Below are 15,123 nucleotides of genomic sequence, written 5' to 3'. Positions count from 1 at the left end.
ACCATGTATGTACAGCAGTAGCATTTAACTGGTAGGAGGATTTGTTTTCCTTACTGAGGGATACTTCTGACAAACTCATTTCCTCTTTCAATATTGCTGATTATATAAATTGTGTAAAACCCCTTGGTCAGCCAATTACAATATAAACACAAAATACACTAAAGCATAGGATGTTGTAGGCCAAAAATAAACTTCTCTAAAGTGACAAAACACGGTATTGTCTTCTAACACTATAAAACAATTGGTATATTATTGTAATATATATCCACAATCCTCCATATGGCCAAATGCCAGTAGCAACGACTTTTTACCTCTAAGCTCTAACTATTTTGGTTATGTATAAAATTATTTCCTAGGTCTCAAAATGTTCACCTGGATTGTCAAAAGTGTTGATTGTTCCAAAATGTCAAACCCTTCCTGTAGCCATAGCAGCCAATCATGCACAGGCTGAGTGCACAAGCATATAGTCATATTAGGGTCTAAATGGCTGTGATATATATGCTGATTTGGAGCATGGGAAGTAGGTACATTTTTAAAACAATTTAAAGGCTGACCGTATCATGAAAGCCGCCATATCTACTTATAGCATTTGTCCCGGAATACTGAGTAAGACAACTTTGCAATATATTGTTGTATTCCTCCTTTTACAGGTGCTTAGCTTCCAGATCTCAGGGACCCCACACACATGCACATGCACATGCTTGAGTGACAGTCAATAGAGTGCACAGCGTGCCCAGAACGATCAACGCTTCTACTTTCTCCAGGATCCGATTGGGGGAGATAATCACGGAGCAAACAAAATGAAAAACAGTATTTGGTAACTTTCCCACAAATATTATGGTAGGGCCAAAATGCCCCGTTTGATGTCCATTCATTTAAATATTGTTTATGGAACATTAACAAAAATATATTTTCTACCTCCTTTAAATGCCCTTGTAAATTTCAATGTGAAAAGGATATTTAATAACCTCTACATGCCAAAATTATTACAGACTTTCCCGTAGTCTTTAAGAAAAATATGTACCAGTGTTGTATGATGGGCACTTAGTGTCTGGAAAGAATCCAGTTCATATCAGTAATACAAGAATTACAATTACAGATGATGGTCAGGCATGCCCTTTACCATGATAAACATCCCACAAAGCTATTTCTAAAAATATAATACGTATTTTATATAAAACTTGAGTCACTGGCTTTCTGAACTGAAACCTCAGACTATAACAATGTGTATGACTAATGTTTAATTCCAGTATCCAAAAGCCAGAGAAAAACCCAAGTAGACAATTTTAGAAAGTAACGTTCCCATAATGTCAACGATGCGCAAAGAAATTTTTTGATTTTCTGTAAAAAATAAACTACAGATAAATATATAAATAGGTTTTCCCTACATATATCCCACTTATGCTCATCTTCTCATTGCCAGAGAAAAACAATATTTTGTGAGTCTCAGCACTCAATTACTTTACTATGAATCAATGTATCAGCACATAATAATATTTAAAAAATAAAAATTTTTTTTTCCAAATTCCTGATTTCATCTGTCTCTTAGTGGAAAACCGGAACAAACTATATGCTTCCAATATGCTGCATGTAAGTGCATGCAAGGTTTAACATTTTGGGGGATTTCCATTAAGATACAGGAAGCCAGTAAGTGCCTTCATTTTTCACAGTATAGCAAGACATTTTTAGTTTTTAAAAAGCTAATTCACCAGATTGGTTTAGCAAAGTTGTCATTGACCCATGACCTTTCCACCATGTGTCTACCACAATAATGCCTTCTGATTAAGCATGAGTGTATTTTAAAGGACACAAATAAAATCACATATGGCATTGTGGGTATGGTAGACCTGAAAGACGCCATAGGATGTAAGGTGTTAATGCACCCATTATAAGACAATTAAACACATAAGAATTGGATAATTAACAAAAGCATAGTAAAAAAACGCAGAAGCATTTAGTATGAATTTTAAATCAGTAGTAGATTTTTTTTCTGATAAATTTAAAAGTTAATTACATTTCCCATCCCTCTGCAACATGTGACAGCCAGCAGCCAATCACAAAATGCATATAAATATTTACTGTGTATTCTTGCATATGCTCAGTAGGAGCTGGTACCTCAGAAAGTGTGCATATAAAAGGATTGTGCACAGTTTGATAATGGAAGTGAACTGGAAAGTTGTTAACAACTGGGTGCTCTATTTGAATTATGAAAGTTTAATGTTGCCATTATTGTTGCTGCACGGCAGTCCTCCTAGAGACATGGAGGTGATGCACTAAATTTACTACATCGTTAGCTTTCATAAGTTGTTTTAGGTTTTTTTTATTTACGAAAAGGTAAATTAGCAAATTTTGTCCTGGAACTTTATCGTCCCAGAGACTTGGGACTGCATGTCCCACCCCGCCCCTGATGTGTCTGACTACTATTTCTATTAGTAGCGTTGGGTGTCATTAGTGTCGCTCTGCAAATACCGAGACAACAAGCTTTCTGACCTAGCAAACACCCCACCAGCTTTCCCTCCCCTCCCTTGTGTCAGACAGAAATTTACTGGGTGTATAATGGCAAAGAAGAAGGGGTGGCAGCTGAGCTCTGCCTACACTACAGCTGAGCTAGGTTTTCAAGCACCACGCACTCCGTCCCTCCCCAGGTTGCTTCTTGAGGTGAAGCCAGTTTCGCGCATGTTGGAAAATAAGGTAGCTGGCTACTCTACAATTTACTTTAGTTTCTGTCTCCCTACTTAATTATTTTTTTTACATAAGTTACACCTTTGCAATATTGTAATATATATTTACTGAAGGCAGCACATATTTAGTGTAAGCATATTTTACAAAATCACATTAAATATTTATATATATATATATATATGTGTGTGTGTGATTTGCATTTTATCAAAATATGCTTATATATTCCTCTCCTTCCCTTCCATCTCTCCCTTCCTCTTTTCTCTCCATTCAAACCTTCCCTCCATTCTCCCATCTCTCCTTACTTTCTCTTTCCCTCCTCGCTCTCCCTTCTTTCTTTCCCTCCTTATCTTCCTCCACTTTGCTTCTTCTCTCCCTTCCGCCCTTCTCTTAATCTTCTCCCTCCTCTCCCCCTTCTTTCTCTCCTTCCCTCTCTACCATCCCTCGCTTCCTTTTCTCCCTCCTTTCCCTTGTCTCCTTCCCTTTTCTCTATCTCTTCCTACCTTCTCTCCATAATCCTTCCCTTCCAGCACTTGTCTCCCTTCATCTGCCTCCTGCCTCTCTCCCTCATTCCTTCCCTCCCAGCACTTGATTTTTTTCCTTATCTCCCTCCTTCCCCTTCCTTTTCTTCCTCCTCTCTCTTCCTTCACCTCCCCCTATCTTCATTCCCCCTTCTATTCCTTGTCTTCCTCCCTTCTCCCTCCAACTATTCCTCCATTTTCTCCAACCGCCTTCCCTTCCTGCACTTGTCTCTCTTCCTTATCACCCTCCTATCCCTTCCTTTTCTCCCTTCTCTCTCTTCCTTCACCCCTCCTCTCCCTTCCTTCCCTCCTCTCCCTTACTTCCCCCCTCTATCCCTTCTCTCCATCTCTTCCTCCCTTTTCCCCATTCTCCTTCCCTTCCTGCACTTGTCTCCTTTCATCTGCCTCCTTCCTCTCTCCCTCCTCCCCTTCCAACACTCGTCTCCCATCCTTGAACAGTAGGTCATCAATACAATGGTAGCCTGCTTGTTTGCTCTGCTGCAAAGTGTCCCTGGAATTTTTTTTAAAAATATGTAAAATATTTAGGCAACATATTAGTTAAAGCCAATACATAGCATAGACTCACTAATAATTTAAACAACTCTCTTATGAGAAAAATGTCTATACTTTCTATACTATACTATGGTATACATTCTCTTAAAGGAATAGGAAAGTCAAAATTAAACTTGCATGATTCAAATAGACCATGTCATTTTAAGACATTTTTAAATTAGCTTCTATTTTCAAATGTGCTTAGTTCTCTTAGGATCCTTTGTTGAAAAAGAATACACACATATCCTACACTAGTGGAAAATAGCTGCTGATTGGTGCCTGCACATATTTGTCTCTTGTGATTGGCTAACTAGAAGTATTCAGATAGCTGCCAGTAGTACAATGCTATTCCGTCAGCCAAGGATAACAAGATAATTAAGCAACTTTGAGAATAGAAGTAAATTAAAAAGTTATTAAAAATTGTATGTTCTATCCAACTCATGAAACAAAATGTTGGCGTTTCCTGTTCCTTTAAGTTTTGTAGAGCAACTCATACTCCAAAGAATAACACAATAATGAAATATTTCTACCTACGCAGTCCGTCATATTGTAAGTGACATCTAGACATTTTGTTTCAGAAAAAACGTTGTCAGTGCAAAATAAGTATTAGCTAAACACCATCTCTTTCTGATTTTACTTCTTCAGACAGCACTGGAGTTTATCTAGGGTTGTTGAAGCTTCAAGCAAGATCCCAGGCTCTATTTATGCTTAAGGAAATTGGCAAGTTAATGACCATGTAGGTTGATGATTGCAAGCCAACTCCATGTGATTTGGAGACAAAAGATGCTTGCAGGGGAATACTCTGCTTAATAGCTAACAGGCACATGCTACATTTATGAAAACCTCTTGAAATCAGATTGCTTTGAACCACTAGGTACCACACACTGTAAAACGCTATAAATCTAAGAATGTATTAAGATAGCTCTTTCCACACTAATTATTTTAACGATAAAAAAGACTTGTTACAATTGTTTTGATCAATAACATCACTAGATAATATTTTCATAAAGATAGTATCTTATGGCAGAATGCAAGCAGTAAAGATAACCGCTCTCTTTAAACTTCTCCATACCTGCTGTTGGGGAGTTGGCATGATGAGATTTCTTTGGCAGGTTGAAGATCTGTTCACCGGGGTCAGGAGGTGGAAGAACATCCTGTCCTTGTCTGGCTTCCATGGGGTCATATTCTTTGCCATCATAGTTGGCATCAAAGAACTTTTTGAACCACTGAATAAAATCCAGGTTGTCTTGGAAACGTCCCTTTACCAGTTTTTCCACTGGAATAACCTTAAATTCAGAAAAATACAAATTCACTATAGAGTGGATTTTGGGAGTTACTGGATATTAAAGACTATTCTCTTTTGAATTTTGTTGTTCACCAGATACAATAAAAACGTTGTGAATTTGCATAGCCTTAAATATTATTAAAGACATTGCTGCAATTCATTTTACATTCTATGCTTGCGTACTAAAATTGTATTGCACATTTTTTGCTGTTCAAATACTATTTCTGAAAATAGATAGCTTTAGGCAAAACACATTGAATATACTTTTTGAAAACAGAAATGTAAATAATTAAAACAAGTTATTTACAGATTTCTGGTTAAAACTGATTACAACTTCAAGAGCAGCTACCAACAGACTAGCATTTGGGCTTTGCACTTGTGAGCAAATCAACCTTGCAATTACTTGGTAAAGCTCTAACACTGCAGGGAAGACCCTAGCGATAAAAGAGTAAGCTATGCGTATTTAATCATGCTCACGTAAGATTTAACCAACTATGGGCAAGATTACAAGTGGTGCGCTAATGTTAGCGCGGGACACGATAAGCAATTTAGCTAGTTGATAGTATAAGGTTGTGCTTGAGCTCCAACAGAAATTGTGCATTAAGTCTTAGAGCAAATGAAGGCCTTTTTACACTCGTACATACACTTTCTGAATAAAAAAAAAATCATAAATATTAATAGAACATTTTTATAAGGGTTCAACAGGATATAGTATATGACAACGTATTTAACTGTGAAGGGCTATTATGTATATATACAGTATCTCACAAAAGTGAGTACACCCTAATGTTTTTGTAAATATTTTATTATATCTTTTCATGTGACAACACTGAAGAAATGACACTTTGAGTGGCAGCACTCATACGTCTATTTCCCAAAGACAACCTCTGGATATGACGCTGAGCACATGCACTCAACTTCTTTGGTCGACCATGGCGAGGCCTGTTCTGAGTGGAACCTGTCCTGTGAAACCACTGTATGGTCTTGCCTACCATGCTGCAGCTCAGTTTCAGGGTCTTGGCAATCTTCTTAAAGCCTAGGCAATCTTTATGTAGAGCAACAATTCTTTTATTCAGATCCTCTGAGAGTTCTTTGCCATGAGGTGCCATATTGAACTTCCAGTGACCAATATGAAAGAGTGTGAGAGCGATAACACAAAATTTAACACACCTGCTACCCATTCACACCTGAGACCTTGTAACACTAACGAGTCACATGACACCGGGGAGGGAAAATGGCTAATTGGGACCAATTTGGACATTTCCACTGTTATATCTGTACACTCAATACTTTACATTGTAGCAAAGTGTAATTTCTTCAGTGTTGTCACATGAAAAGATATAATAAAATATTTACAAAAATGTGAGGGGTGTACTCGCTTTTGTGAGATACTGTATATATATATATATATATATATATATATATATATATACTGCATGTGTGTCTAAATATGTGTATGTGTGGGTATATACATATATAAAACCTATTTTGAGTCCTTTTCAGTTAAATACCTTAAAACATGCAATATCATTTGTATTCAATTTTAAAATGTGTTTTACTTTGTTTTTTAATAGAAATACTTTACATTCCAATATTCTTCACATAAAAGAAAATGTTCCTTGTATTTTTACACACACACACACACACACATATATATATATATATATATATATATATATATTTGTGTATAGATATATATACATATATATATTTAAAAATAAAGTTTTCTTATATGTGATTAACATTACAATGTAAAATATTCATAACTACCTTCAAGTTTAGCGCTGTAGGTCTAATGCGTAGTTTTTAAACAGCATGACCAATTGAAGTCTATGGGAAGAAGTTAACGTTGGTGTGATATCCGAAGTCCTGAGGTTAGCACACCCCATCTTTCGCTTACACGCTCACCTTTTCTTTTCAACTTGCAATACGCACCCTAACCCGTCGCATTAAAGGATAACTTTGAGCGAATTTTGCACCTGAGCAAAAGAAAAATTTAGAGCACCACTTGTAATCTAACATTTTTATAGCTAGCACTCCCCAAACAGAATGAGTATACTGCCCATGCACACACCATGGTCTCTCCGCTTGCAAATAAACATAGAGCAGACAAAGTTACCAATTCATTTTATCTTAACATTAATCTCCTTTTAATGACTCTTGAGAGATGTAGCTCAAAGCTGAAAGTAAATTGTAGACAGATATTAAAAAGCACTATCATATAATAACAACAAACTATATTACAGAATAATGTTTTCACATTTCATAAGTGTAATTAGAAAGTTATTTTGTGCTATGTACGATATGGATAAGGTTCCTTAATAAGCAGTTATAGATAGAGCTACAGTGCCTAACAAGAACAAGACTTTTCCCAGAGTGTAACCACATGCTATAACATTATCAATGAGAATATTAACACATCTCCCCTGACCAAGAAACAGAATAATCCTGTGGCCAACAAGGTTGAGTGTTACAAAAACACATAGTTCTGTGATGTGTTTATGTCTAGGTTACATGAAGTGCTTGTGATTAACTCCCAGCCGACCAACAAGTAGCTCATTTTAGGTACAAACAGATCAGAACATATAAATAGCACTGATGGATGTATACCACATGCACTTCTTGGGAGCAAAGAGCTCTTCAAAATGAATAAACATATTTTAACCAAGACGTTGCTGAAAAGAGAATCCATAAAAACAAAATTTATGCTTACCTGATAAATTTATTTCTCTTGTGATGTATCCAGTCCACGGATTCATCCATTACTTGTGGGATATTCTCCTTCCCAACAGGAAGCTGCAAGAGGATCACTCACAGCAGAGCTGTCTATATAGCTCCTCCCCCAACTGCCACCTCCAGTCATTCGATCGAAGACAAGCAAGAGAAAGGAGAAACTATAGGGTGCAGTGGTGACTGTAATTTAAAAATAAAAAAACACCTGCCTTAAAATGACAGGGCGGGCCGTGGACTGGATACACCACAAGAGAAATAAATTTATCAGGTAACCATAAATTTTGTTTTCTCTTGTAAGGTGTATCCAGTCCACGGATTCATCCATTACTTGTGGGACACCAATACCAAAGCTATAGGACACGGATGAAGAGAGGGACGAGGCAGGCGCTTAAACGGAAGGCACCACTGTCTGTAAGACCTTTCTCCCAAAAATAGCCTCCGAAGAAGCAAAAGTATCAAATTTGTAGAATTTAGAAAAAGTATGAACCAAAGACCAAGTCGCCGCCTTACAAATCTGTTCAACAGAAGCCTCATTTTTAAAAGCCCATGTGGAAGCGACCGCTCTAGTGGAATGAGCTGTAATTCTTTCAGGAGGCTGCTGGCCAGCAGTCTCATAAGCTAAGCGGATTATACTTCTTAACCAAAAAGAAAGAGAATTTGCTGAAGCCTTTTGGCCTCTTCTCTGTCCAGAGTAGACAACAAACAATACCGATGTTTGACGAAAATCCTTAGTAGCTTGTAAATAAAACTTTAAAGCACGAACCACGTCAAGATTATGTAATAGACATTCCTTCTTTGAAGAAGGATTAGGACACAGTGACGGAACAACAATCTCCTGATTGATATTCTTATTAGATACCACCTTAGGAAGAAACCCAGGTTTGGTACGCAAAACTACCTTATCTGCATGGAAGATCAGATAAGGGGAATCACACTGTAAGGCAGATAACTCTGAAACTCTTCGAGCCGAAGAGATAGCTACCAAAAACAGAACTTTCCAAGATAAAAGCTTGATATCTATGGAATGCAGAGGTTCAAACGGAACCCCTTGAAAAACTTTAAAAACTAAATTTAAACTACATGGCGGAGCAACAGGTTTAAACACAGGCTTGATTCTAACTAAAGCCGGACAAAACGCCTGAACATCTGGAACATCTGCCAGATGCTTGTGCAAAAGAATAGACAGAGCAGAAATCTGTCCCTTTAAGGAACTAGCTGACAATCCCTTCTCCAATCCTTCTTGGAGAAAAGATAATATCCTGGGAATCCTGACTTTATTCCATGAGTAACCCTTGGATTCACACCAATGAAGATATTTACACCATATCTTATGATAGATTTTCCTGGTGACAGGCTTTCGAGCCTGAATTAAGGTATCAATGACCGACTCGGAGAAACCACGTTTTGATAAAATCAAGCGTTCAATCTCCAAGCAGTCAGACGCAGAGAAATTAGATTTGGATGGTTGAAAGGACCCTGAAGTAGAAGGTCCTGCCTCAGCGGCAGAGTCCATGGTGGAAGGGATGACATGTCCACCAGATCTGCATACCAAGTCCTGCGTGGCCACGCAGGTGCTATCAAAATCACCGAAGCTCTCTCCTGCTTGATCTTGGCAATCAGACGAGGGAGCAGAGGAAACGGTGGAAACACATAAGCCAGGTTGAAGGACCAAGGCGCTGCTAGAGCATCTATCAGCGTTGCCTTGGGATCCCTGGACCTGGATCCGTAACAAGGAAGCTTGGTGTTCTGACGAGACGCCATGAGATCCAGTTCTGGTTTGCCCCAAAGTTGAATCAACTGTGCAAACACCTCCGGATGGAGTTCCCACTCCCCCGGATGAAAAGTCTGTCGACTTAGAAAATCCGCCTCCCAGTTCTCTACTCCTGGGATATGGATAGCTGATAGATGGCAAGAGTGAACCTCTGCCCATAGGATTATTCTTGAAACCTCCAACATTGCTAGGGAACTCCTTGTTCCCCCTTGATGGTTGATGTAGGCTACAGTCGTGATATTGTCCGACTGAAATCTGATGAACCTGACCGCAGCAAGCTGAGGCCAAGCCTGAAGAGCATTGAATATCGCTCTTAGTTCCAGAATGTTTATCGGAAGGAGTGCCTCCTCCTGAGTCCACAAACCCTGAGCCTTCAGGGAGTTCCAGACTGCACCCCAGCCCATAAGGCTGTCATCTGTCGTTACTATTGTCCAATCTGGCCTGCGGAAGGTCATACCCTTGGACAGATGGACCCGAGATAGCCACCAGAGAAGAGAATCCCTGGTCTCTTGATCCAGATTTAGTAGAGGGGACAAATCTGTGTAATCCCCATTCCACTGACTGAGCATGCAGAGTTGCAGTGGTCTGAGATGTAGGCGGGCAAACGGCACTATGTCCATTGCCGCTACCATTAAGCCGATTACTTCCATACACTGAGCCACTGAAGGGCGAGAAGTAGAATAAAGAACACGGCAGGAATTTAGAAGTGTTGACAACCTGGCCTCTGTCAGGTAAATCTTCATTTCTATAGAATCTATCAGAGTTCCTAGGAAGGAAACTCTTGTGAGAGGGGATAGAGAACTCTTTTCTTCGTTCACTTTCCACCCATGAGACCTCAGGAATGCCAGCACAATGTCCGTATGGGACCTGGCGATTTGAAAATTCGACACCTGTATCAGAATGTCGACTAGGTAAGGGGCTACTGCTATACCCCACGGCCTTAGGACCGCTAGGAGTGACCCTAGAACCTTCGTAAAGATTCTTGGTGCCGTAGCTAACCCAAAGGGAAGAGCCACAAACTGGTAATGCCTGTCTAGGAAGGCGAACCTGAGAAACCGATGATGATCTCTGTGTATCGGAATGTGAAGATAAGCATCCTTTAAGTCCACGGTAGTCATATATTGACCCTCCTGGATCATAGGTAGGATGGTTCGAATAGTCTCCATCTTGAAGGATGGGACCCTGAGAAATTTGTTTAGGATCTTGAGATCTAAGATTGGTCTGAAAGTTCCCTCTTTCTTGGGAACTACAAACAGATTTGAATAGAAGCCTTGCCCCTGTTCCTCCTTTGGAACTGGGTGGATCACTCCCATAACTAGGAGGTCTTGAACACAATGTAAGAATGCCTCTCTCTTTATCTGGTTTGCAGATAATTGTGAGAGATGAAATCTCCCTTTTGGGGAAGAAGCTTTGAAGTCCAGAAGATATCCCTGGGACACAATTTCCAACGCCCAGGGATCCTGGACATCTCTTGCCCAAGCCTGGGCGAAGAGAGAAAGTCTGCCCCTTACTAGATCCGTTTCCGGATCGGGGGCTGATCTTTCATGCTGTCTTAGAGGCAGCAGCAGGTTTTCTGGCCTGCTTTCCTTTGTTCCAAGCCTGGTTAGGTCTCCAGACCGGCTTGGACTGGGCAAAATTTCCCTCTTGTTTTGTATTAGAGGAAGTTGAAGCTGCGCCACTCTTGAAATTTCGAAAGGAACGAAAATTAGTCTGTTTGGTCCTTAATTTGTTGGACCTATCCTGAGGAAGGGTGTGACCTTTTCCTCCAGTAATATCAGAAATGATCTCCTTCAGTCCAGGCCTGAATAGGGTCTGCCCCTTGAAGGGAATATTGAGAAGCTTAGACTTTGAAGTAACGTCAGCTGACCAGGAATTAAGCCATAGCGCCCTACGCGCCTGAATAGCAAAACCTGAGTTTTTAGCCGTTAGCTTGGTTAAATGAACAACGGCGTCAGAAACAAATGAATTGGCTAGCTTAAGAGCTTTAAGCTTGTCAAGGATATCATCCAATGGGGTTTCTACCTGTAGAGCCTCTTCTAGAGACTCAAACCAGAAGGCCACAGCAGCAGTGACAGGGGCAATGCATGCAAGGGGCTGGAGAATAAAATCTTGTTGAATAAAAATTTTCTTAAGGTAACCCTCTAATTTTTTGTCCATTGGATCTAGAAAAGCACAACTGTCCTCGACAGGGATAGTTGTACGCTTCGCTAGGGTAGAGACTGTTCCCTCCACCTTAGGGACCGTTTGCCACAAGTCCCGTGTAGCGGCATCTATAGGAAACATCTTTTTAAAAACAGGAGGGGGAGAGAACGGTACACCTGGTCTATCCCATTCCTTAGTAATAATTTCTGAAAACCTCTTAGGTATTGGAAAAACATCAGTGTAAACAGGCACTGCATAGTATTTATCCAATTTACACAATTTCTCTGGGACTACAATGGCGTCACAGTCATCCAGAGTTGCTAAAACCTCCCTGAGCAACATGCGGAGGTGTTCAAGATTAAATTTAAATGAAGACATATCAGAATCAGGTTGAAGTGTCTTCCCTGAGTCAGAAAAATCACTCACAGATAGAAGCTCTCCCTCTTCGGGTTATGCACATTGTGAGGGTATATCAGACATAGCTACTAAAGCGTCAGAGAGCTCTGTATTTGTTCTAGCCCCAGAGCTGTCTCGCTTTCCTTGTAACCCTGGCAGTTTGGACAATACTTCTGTAAGAGTATGATTCATAACTGCCGCCATGTCTTGTAAAGTATACGCAATGGGCGCGCTAGATGTACTTGGCGTCCCTTGAGCGGGAGTTATAGGCTCTGACACGTGGGGAGAGTTAGTCGGCATAACTTCCCCCTTGTCAATTTCCTCTGGTGATAAATCTTTTAAAGCCAGAATATGGCCTTTATAACTTATAGTAAGATCAGTACATTTGGTACACATTCTAAGAGGGGGTTCCACAATGGCTTCTAAACATAATGAACAAGGAGTTTCCTCTATGTCAGACATGTTTAACAGACTAGTAATGAGACCAGCAAGCTTGGAAAACACTTTAATTAATGTGAAAAGGCAGAATATATAAAACGGTACTGTGCCTTTAAGGGAAAAAAACAAACACAAAAACTGCAAAACAGTGAAAAAAGCAGTTAACTTTATGAAATTTTTACAGTGTGTATAACAGACTAAAATAGCATTGCACCCACTTGCAAATGGATGATTAACCCCTCAGGCTCAAAAACTAAGCAAAAAAAACGGTAAAACCGTTATAACAGCCACAAGCAAACTGCCACAGCTCTACTGTGGCTCCCACCTTCCCATAAAACGACTTTTGTAGGCACAAAAACCCCTTACAGAGGTCCAATATGTCAGGGGACTCCTTCAGGGAAGCTGGATGTCTCAGAATGTAAAAACAACTGCGCAATTAGAGCGCGAAAATAGGCCCCTCCCACCGTGCACTCAAAGTGAAAGGGCCATAAATAACTACTCCTAGGAGAAATCTAGTCAGCCATGTGGAAAACTAGGCCCTAAATAAAGATTTATCACCCTCAGTAAAAAAACGTTCTTTATATATATGCAAACGTTTTACATACTAAGCCATAATAGAAAGTAATATGAATATTACCCTTTACTGCAAGCATGATGCCAGTCGTTTATTAAATCACTGCAATCAGGCTTACCTTAAATATCATCTGAAAAGTAAAAAGATATACAGAGGGCGACTCCTAGTGTGGAATTAGTAAGCAGAGTGTGAACCCACCAGCTTTACCCTTCAGAGATATACTCACAAAGTATAGAGCACACTGTAGTGCTAATGAAGCAAGCTGGGTATATTAAAAGTGGCCCAGCGCACATACCACTCCGGTGAAAGATGGTCCAATGTATTCAAAATGTTCAGATAAAAAATCCAGGAGACTCCAGATATATATAAAAAACACTTTATATAAAGATATAACAGTGTACAATAAAAATCAGTAGAATTCGCTACGCGTTTCTCAGAGCTACCACTCTGTTTCCTCAGGCAAGTTATACTGATCTAAAACTGAAGTCTCCTATTTATACATCCTCAAATAAATTAAACCATTGGTAACACCCAATCTACCAATTACTTATGCAAATGTTGCTATGGTGACCTTCACAATACAAACTGACTTTTCTTGATACCAGTATGTGAATATATAACCCATTGTATGCATGTACTTTAACATATACAGCTAGTATCAAAACAAGTATGTGGCAGATATTACAATATATCTCATAAACATTTCGGAAGAAAACATATACAGTATGCACAATAGTGTTTCAGCAAAAAAACAAATACAGCACTCATATAGTTGGTTCATTAAATTTTCAGCAATCTCTCTTTATGAAAGTGAATGCACTATTTATTTATATTTTATATGGTTAATAACTTCTTTATTTCCTGAGGATTTCTTTCCTCCCCTTTGTTCATAATAGCAAGTCTAATTTATTTATTAATTAAAAGCATCAGCTAGTTTGTTTGTATCATATATAAAGCTGTCAGCTTGTGGGTGTGTGTCATTAGCCTATCTCACACTTCCATATGTGTGGGTAATGGCTAGTGGGCGTGTATCATTTATCGCCGGTCTTTAAATACAATTCCTCAACTTTCTTCCTAATATATTCTTACCCCTTTTGACATGATCTCCTACAATAAACTGTTTAAATGTTATCTGAATTGTTGTATTGTGCATATCGTAAGCTGATTTTATGAAGGGCTATGTCTATTTGTTTGAAGCTCCCTCTCTGATTTCACAATGTCCAATGTGTAGGTGATAATCCATGGGCGTGTAGCATAAACCAATCGCGCGTCACTATGTGTGTGAATCCCAGCTTATAGGCGTGTGTTTTCTATCGTTAAAAAAATAAATAAATAAACTATTGTCTATTTGTTTAGGCTCCCTCTCTGATTTTGTTTCATTTACCTTAAATATATCAGGCACTGTCAGCATTTTTTAGTTCTTATCATCCTCTAGAAAAAAAATATACTGAACATACCTCAGGGCAGTTAATTCTGCAGGCCGTTCCCCCAGCTGAAGTTTCCCCATACTCTTCAGTTATGTGTGAGAACAGCAGTGGACCTTAGTTGCAACCTGCTAAGATCATCAAAAACCTCAGGCAAAACTCTTCTTCTAATTTCTGCCTGAGGTAAAAAAACAGTACAACGCCGGTACAGTTTAAAAATAACAAACTTTTGATTGAAGATAAACTACACTAATTCACCACATCTCTCTTGATACTTCCCTTGTCGAGAGCTGCAAGAGAATGACTGGGGGTGGCAGTTGGGGGAGGAGCTATATAGACAGCTCTGCTGTGGGTGATCCTCTTGCAGCTTCCTGTTGGGAAGGAGAATATCCCACAAGTAATGGATGAATCCGTGGACTGGATACACCTTACAAGAGAAAGGACATTCAATAGTATATACCCTATAACTTATTTTTAATTAACCATAGTACATTTTGCCCTAGTACTGTAATTTACCCCTGCAGCATGTGATTTTTCTACTGCCCCCATAGATGCTGGAATATATTCAGCATACTTATGTATGCTGCAGGAAATCTGCTAAATTCACA

At 39.3% G+C, this 15,123-nt stretch overlaps 1 protein-coding gene and 1 long non-coding RNA gene across 4 annotated transcripts in view; one reads left to right on the top strand and one right to left on the bottom strand.

Moving 5' to 3' along the window:
• The window catches only part of MAPRE2 (microtubule associated protein RP/EB family member 2), a 546,785-nt gene that overhangs the window by 73,039 nt on the left and 458,623 nt on the right, over positions 1–15,123 (bottom strand). For all 3 annotated transcript variants that reach the window (XM_053715023.1, XM_053715024.1, XM_053715022.1), the window contains one exon: positions 4,825–5,038. In XM_053715023.1, the coding sequence (XP_053570998.1) occupies positions 4,825–5,038 (214 nt within the window). The remainder of the gene's footprint in view (positions 1–4,824; positions 5,039–15,123) is intronic.
• On the top strand, positions 2,487–5,158 carry LOC128660921 (uncharacterized). The gene is made up of 2 exons (XR_008402593.1): positions 2,487–2,691; positions 4,398–5,158. It is a non-coding gene; the product is annotated as an uncharacterized LOC128660921 (long non-coding RNA).

Source organism: Bombina bombina, chromosome 5, assembly GCF_027579735.1.
Source record: "Bombina bombina isolate aBomBom1 chromosome 5, aBomBom1.pri, whole genome shotgun sequence".
In the NCBI taxonomy this organism is placed as follows: Eukaryota; Metazoa; Chordata; class Amphibia; order Anura; family Bombinatoridae; genus Bombina; species Bombina bombina.
This window is presented reverse-complemented; position numbering and strand designations above follow the sequence as displayed.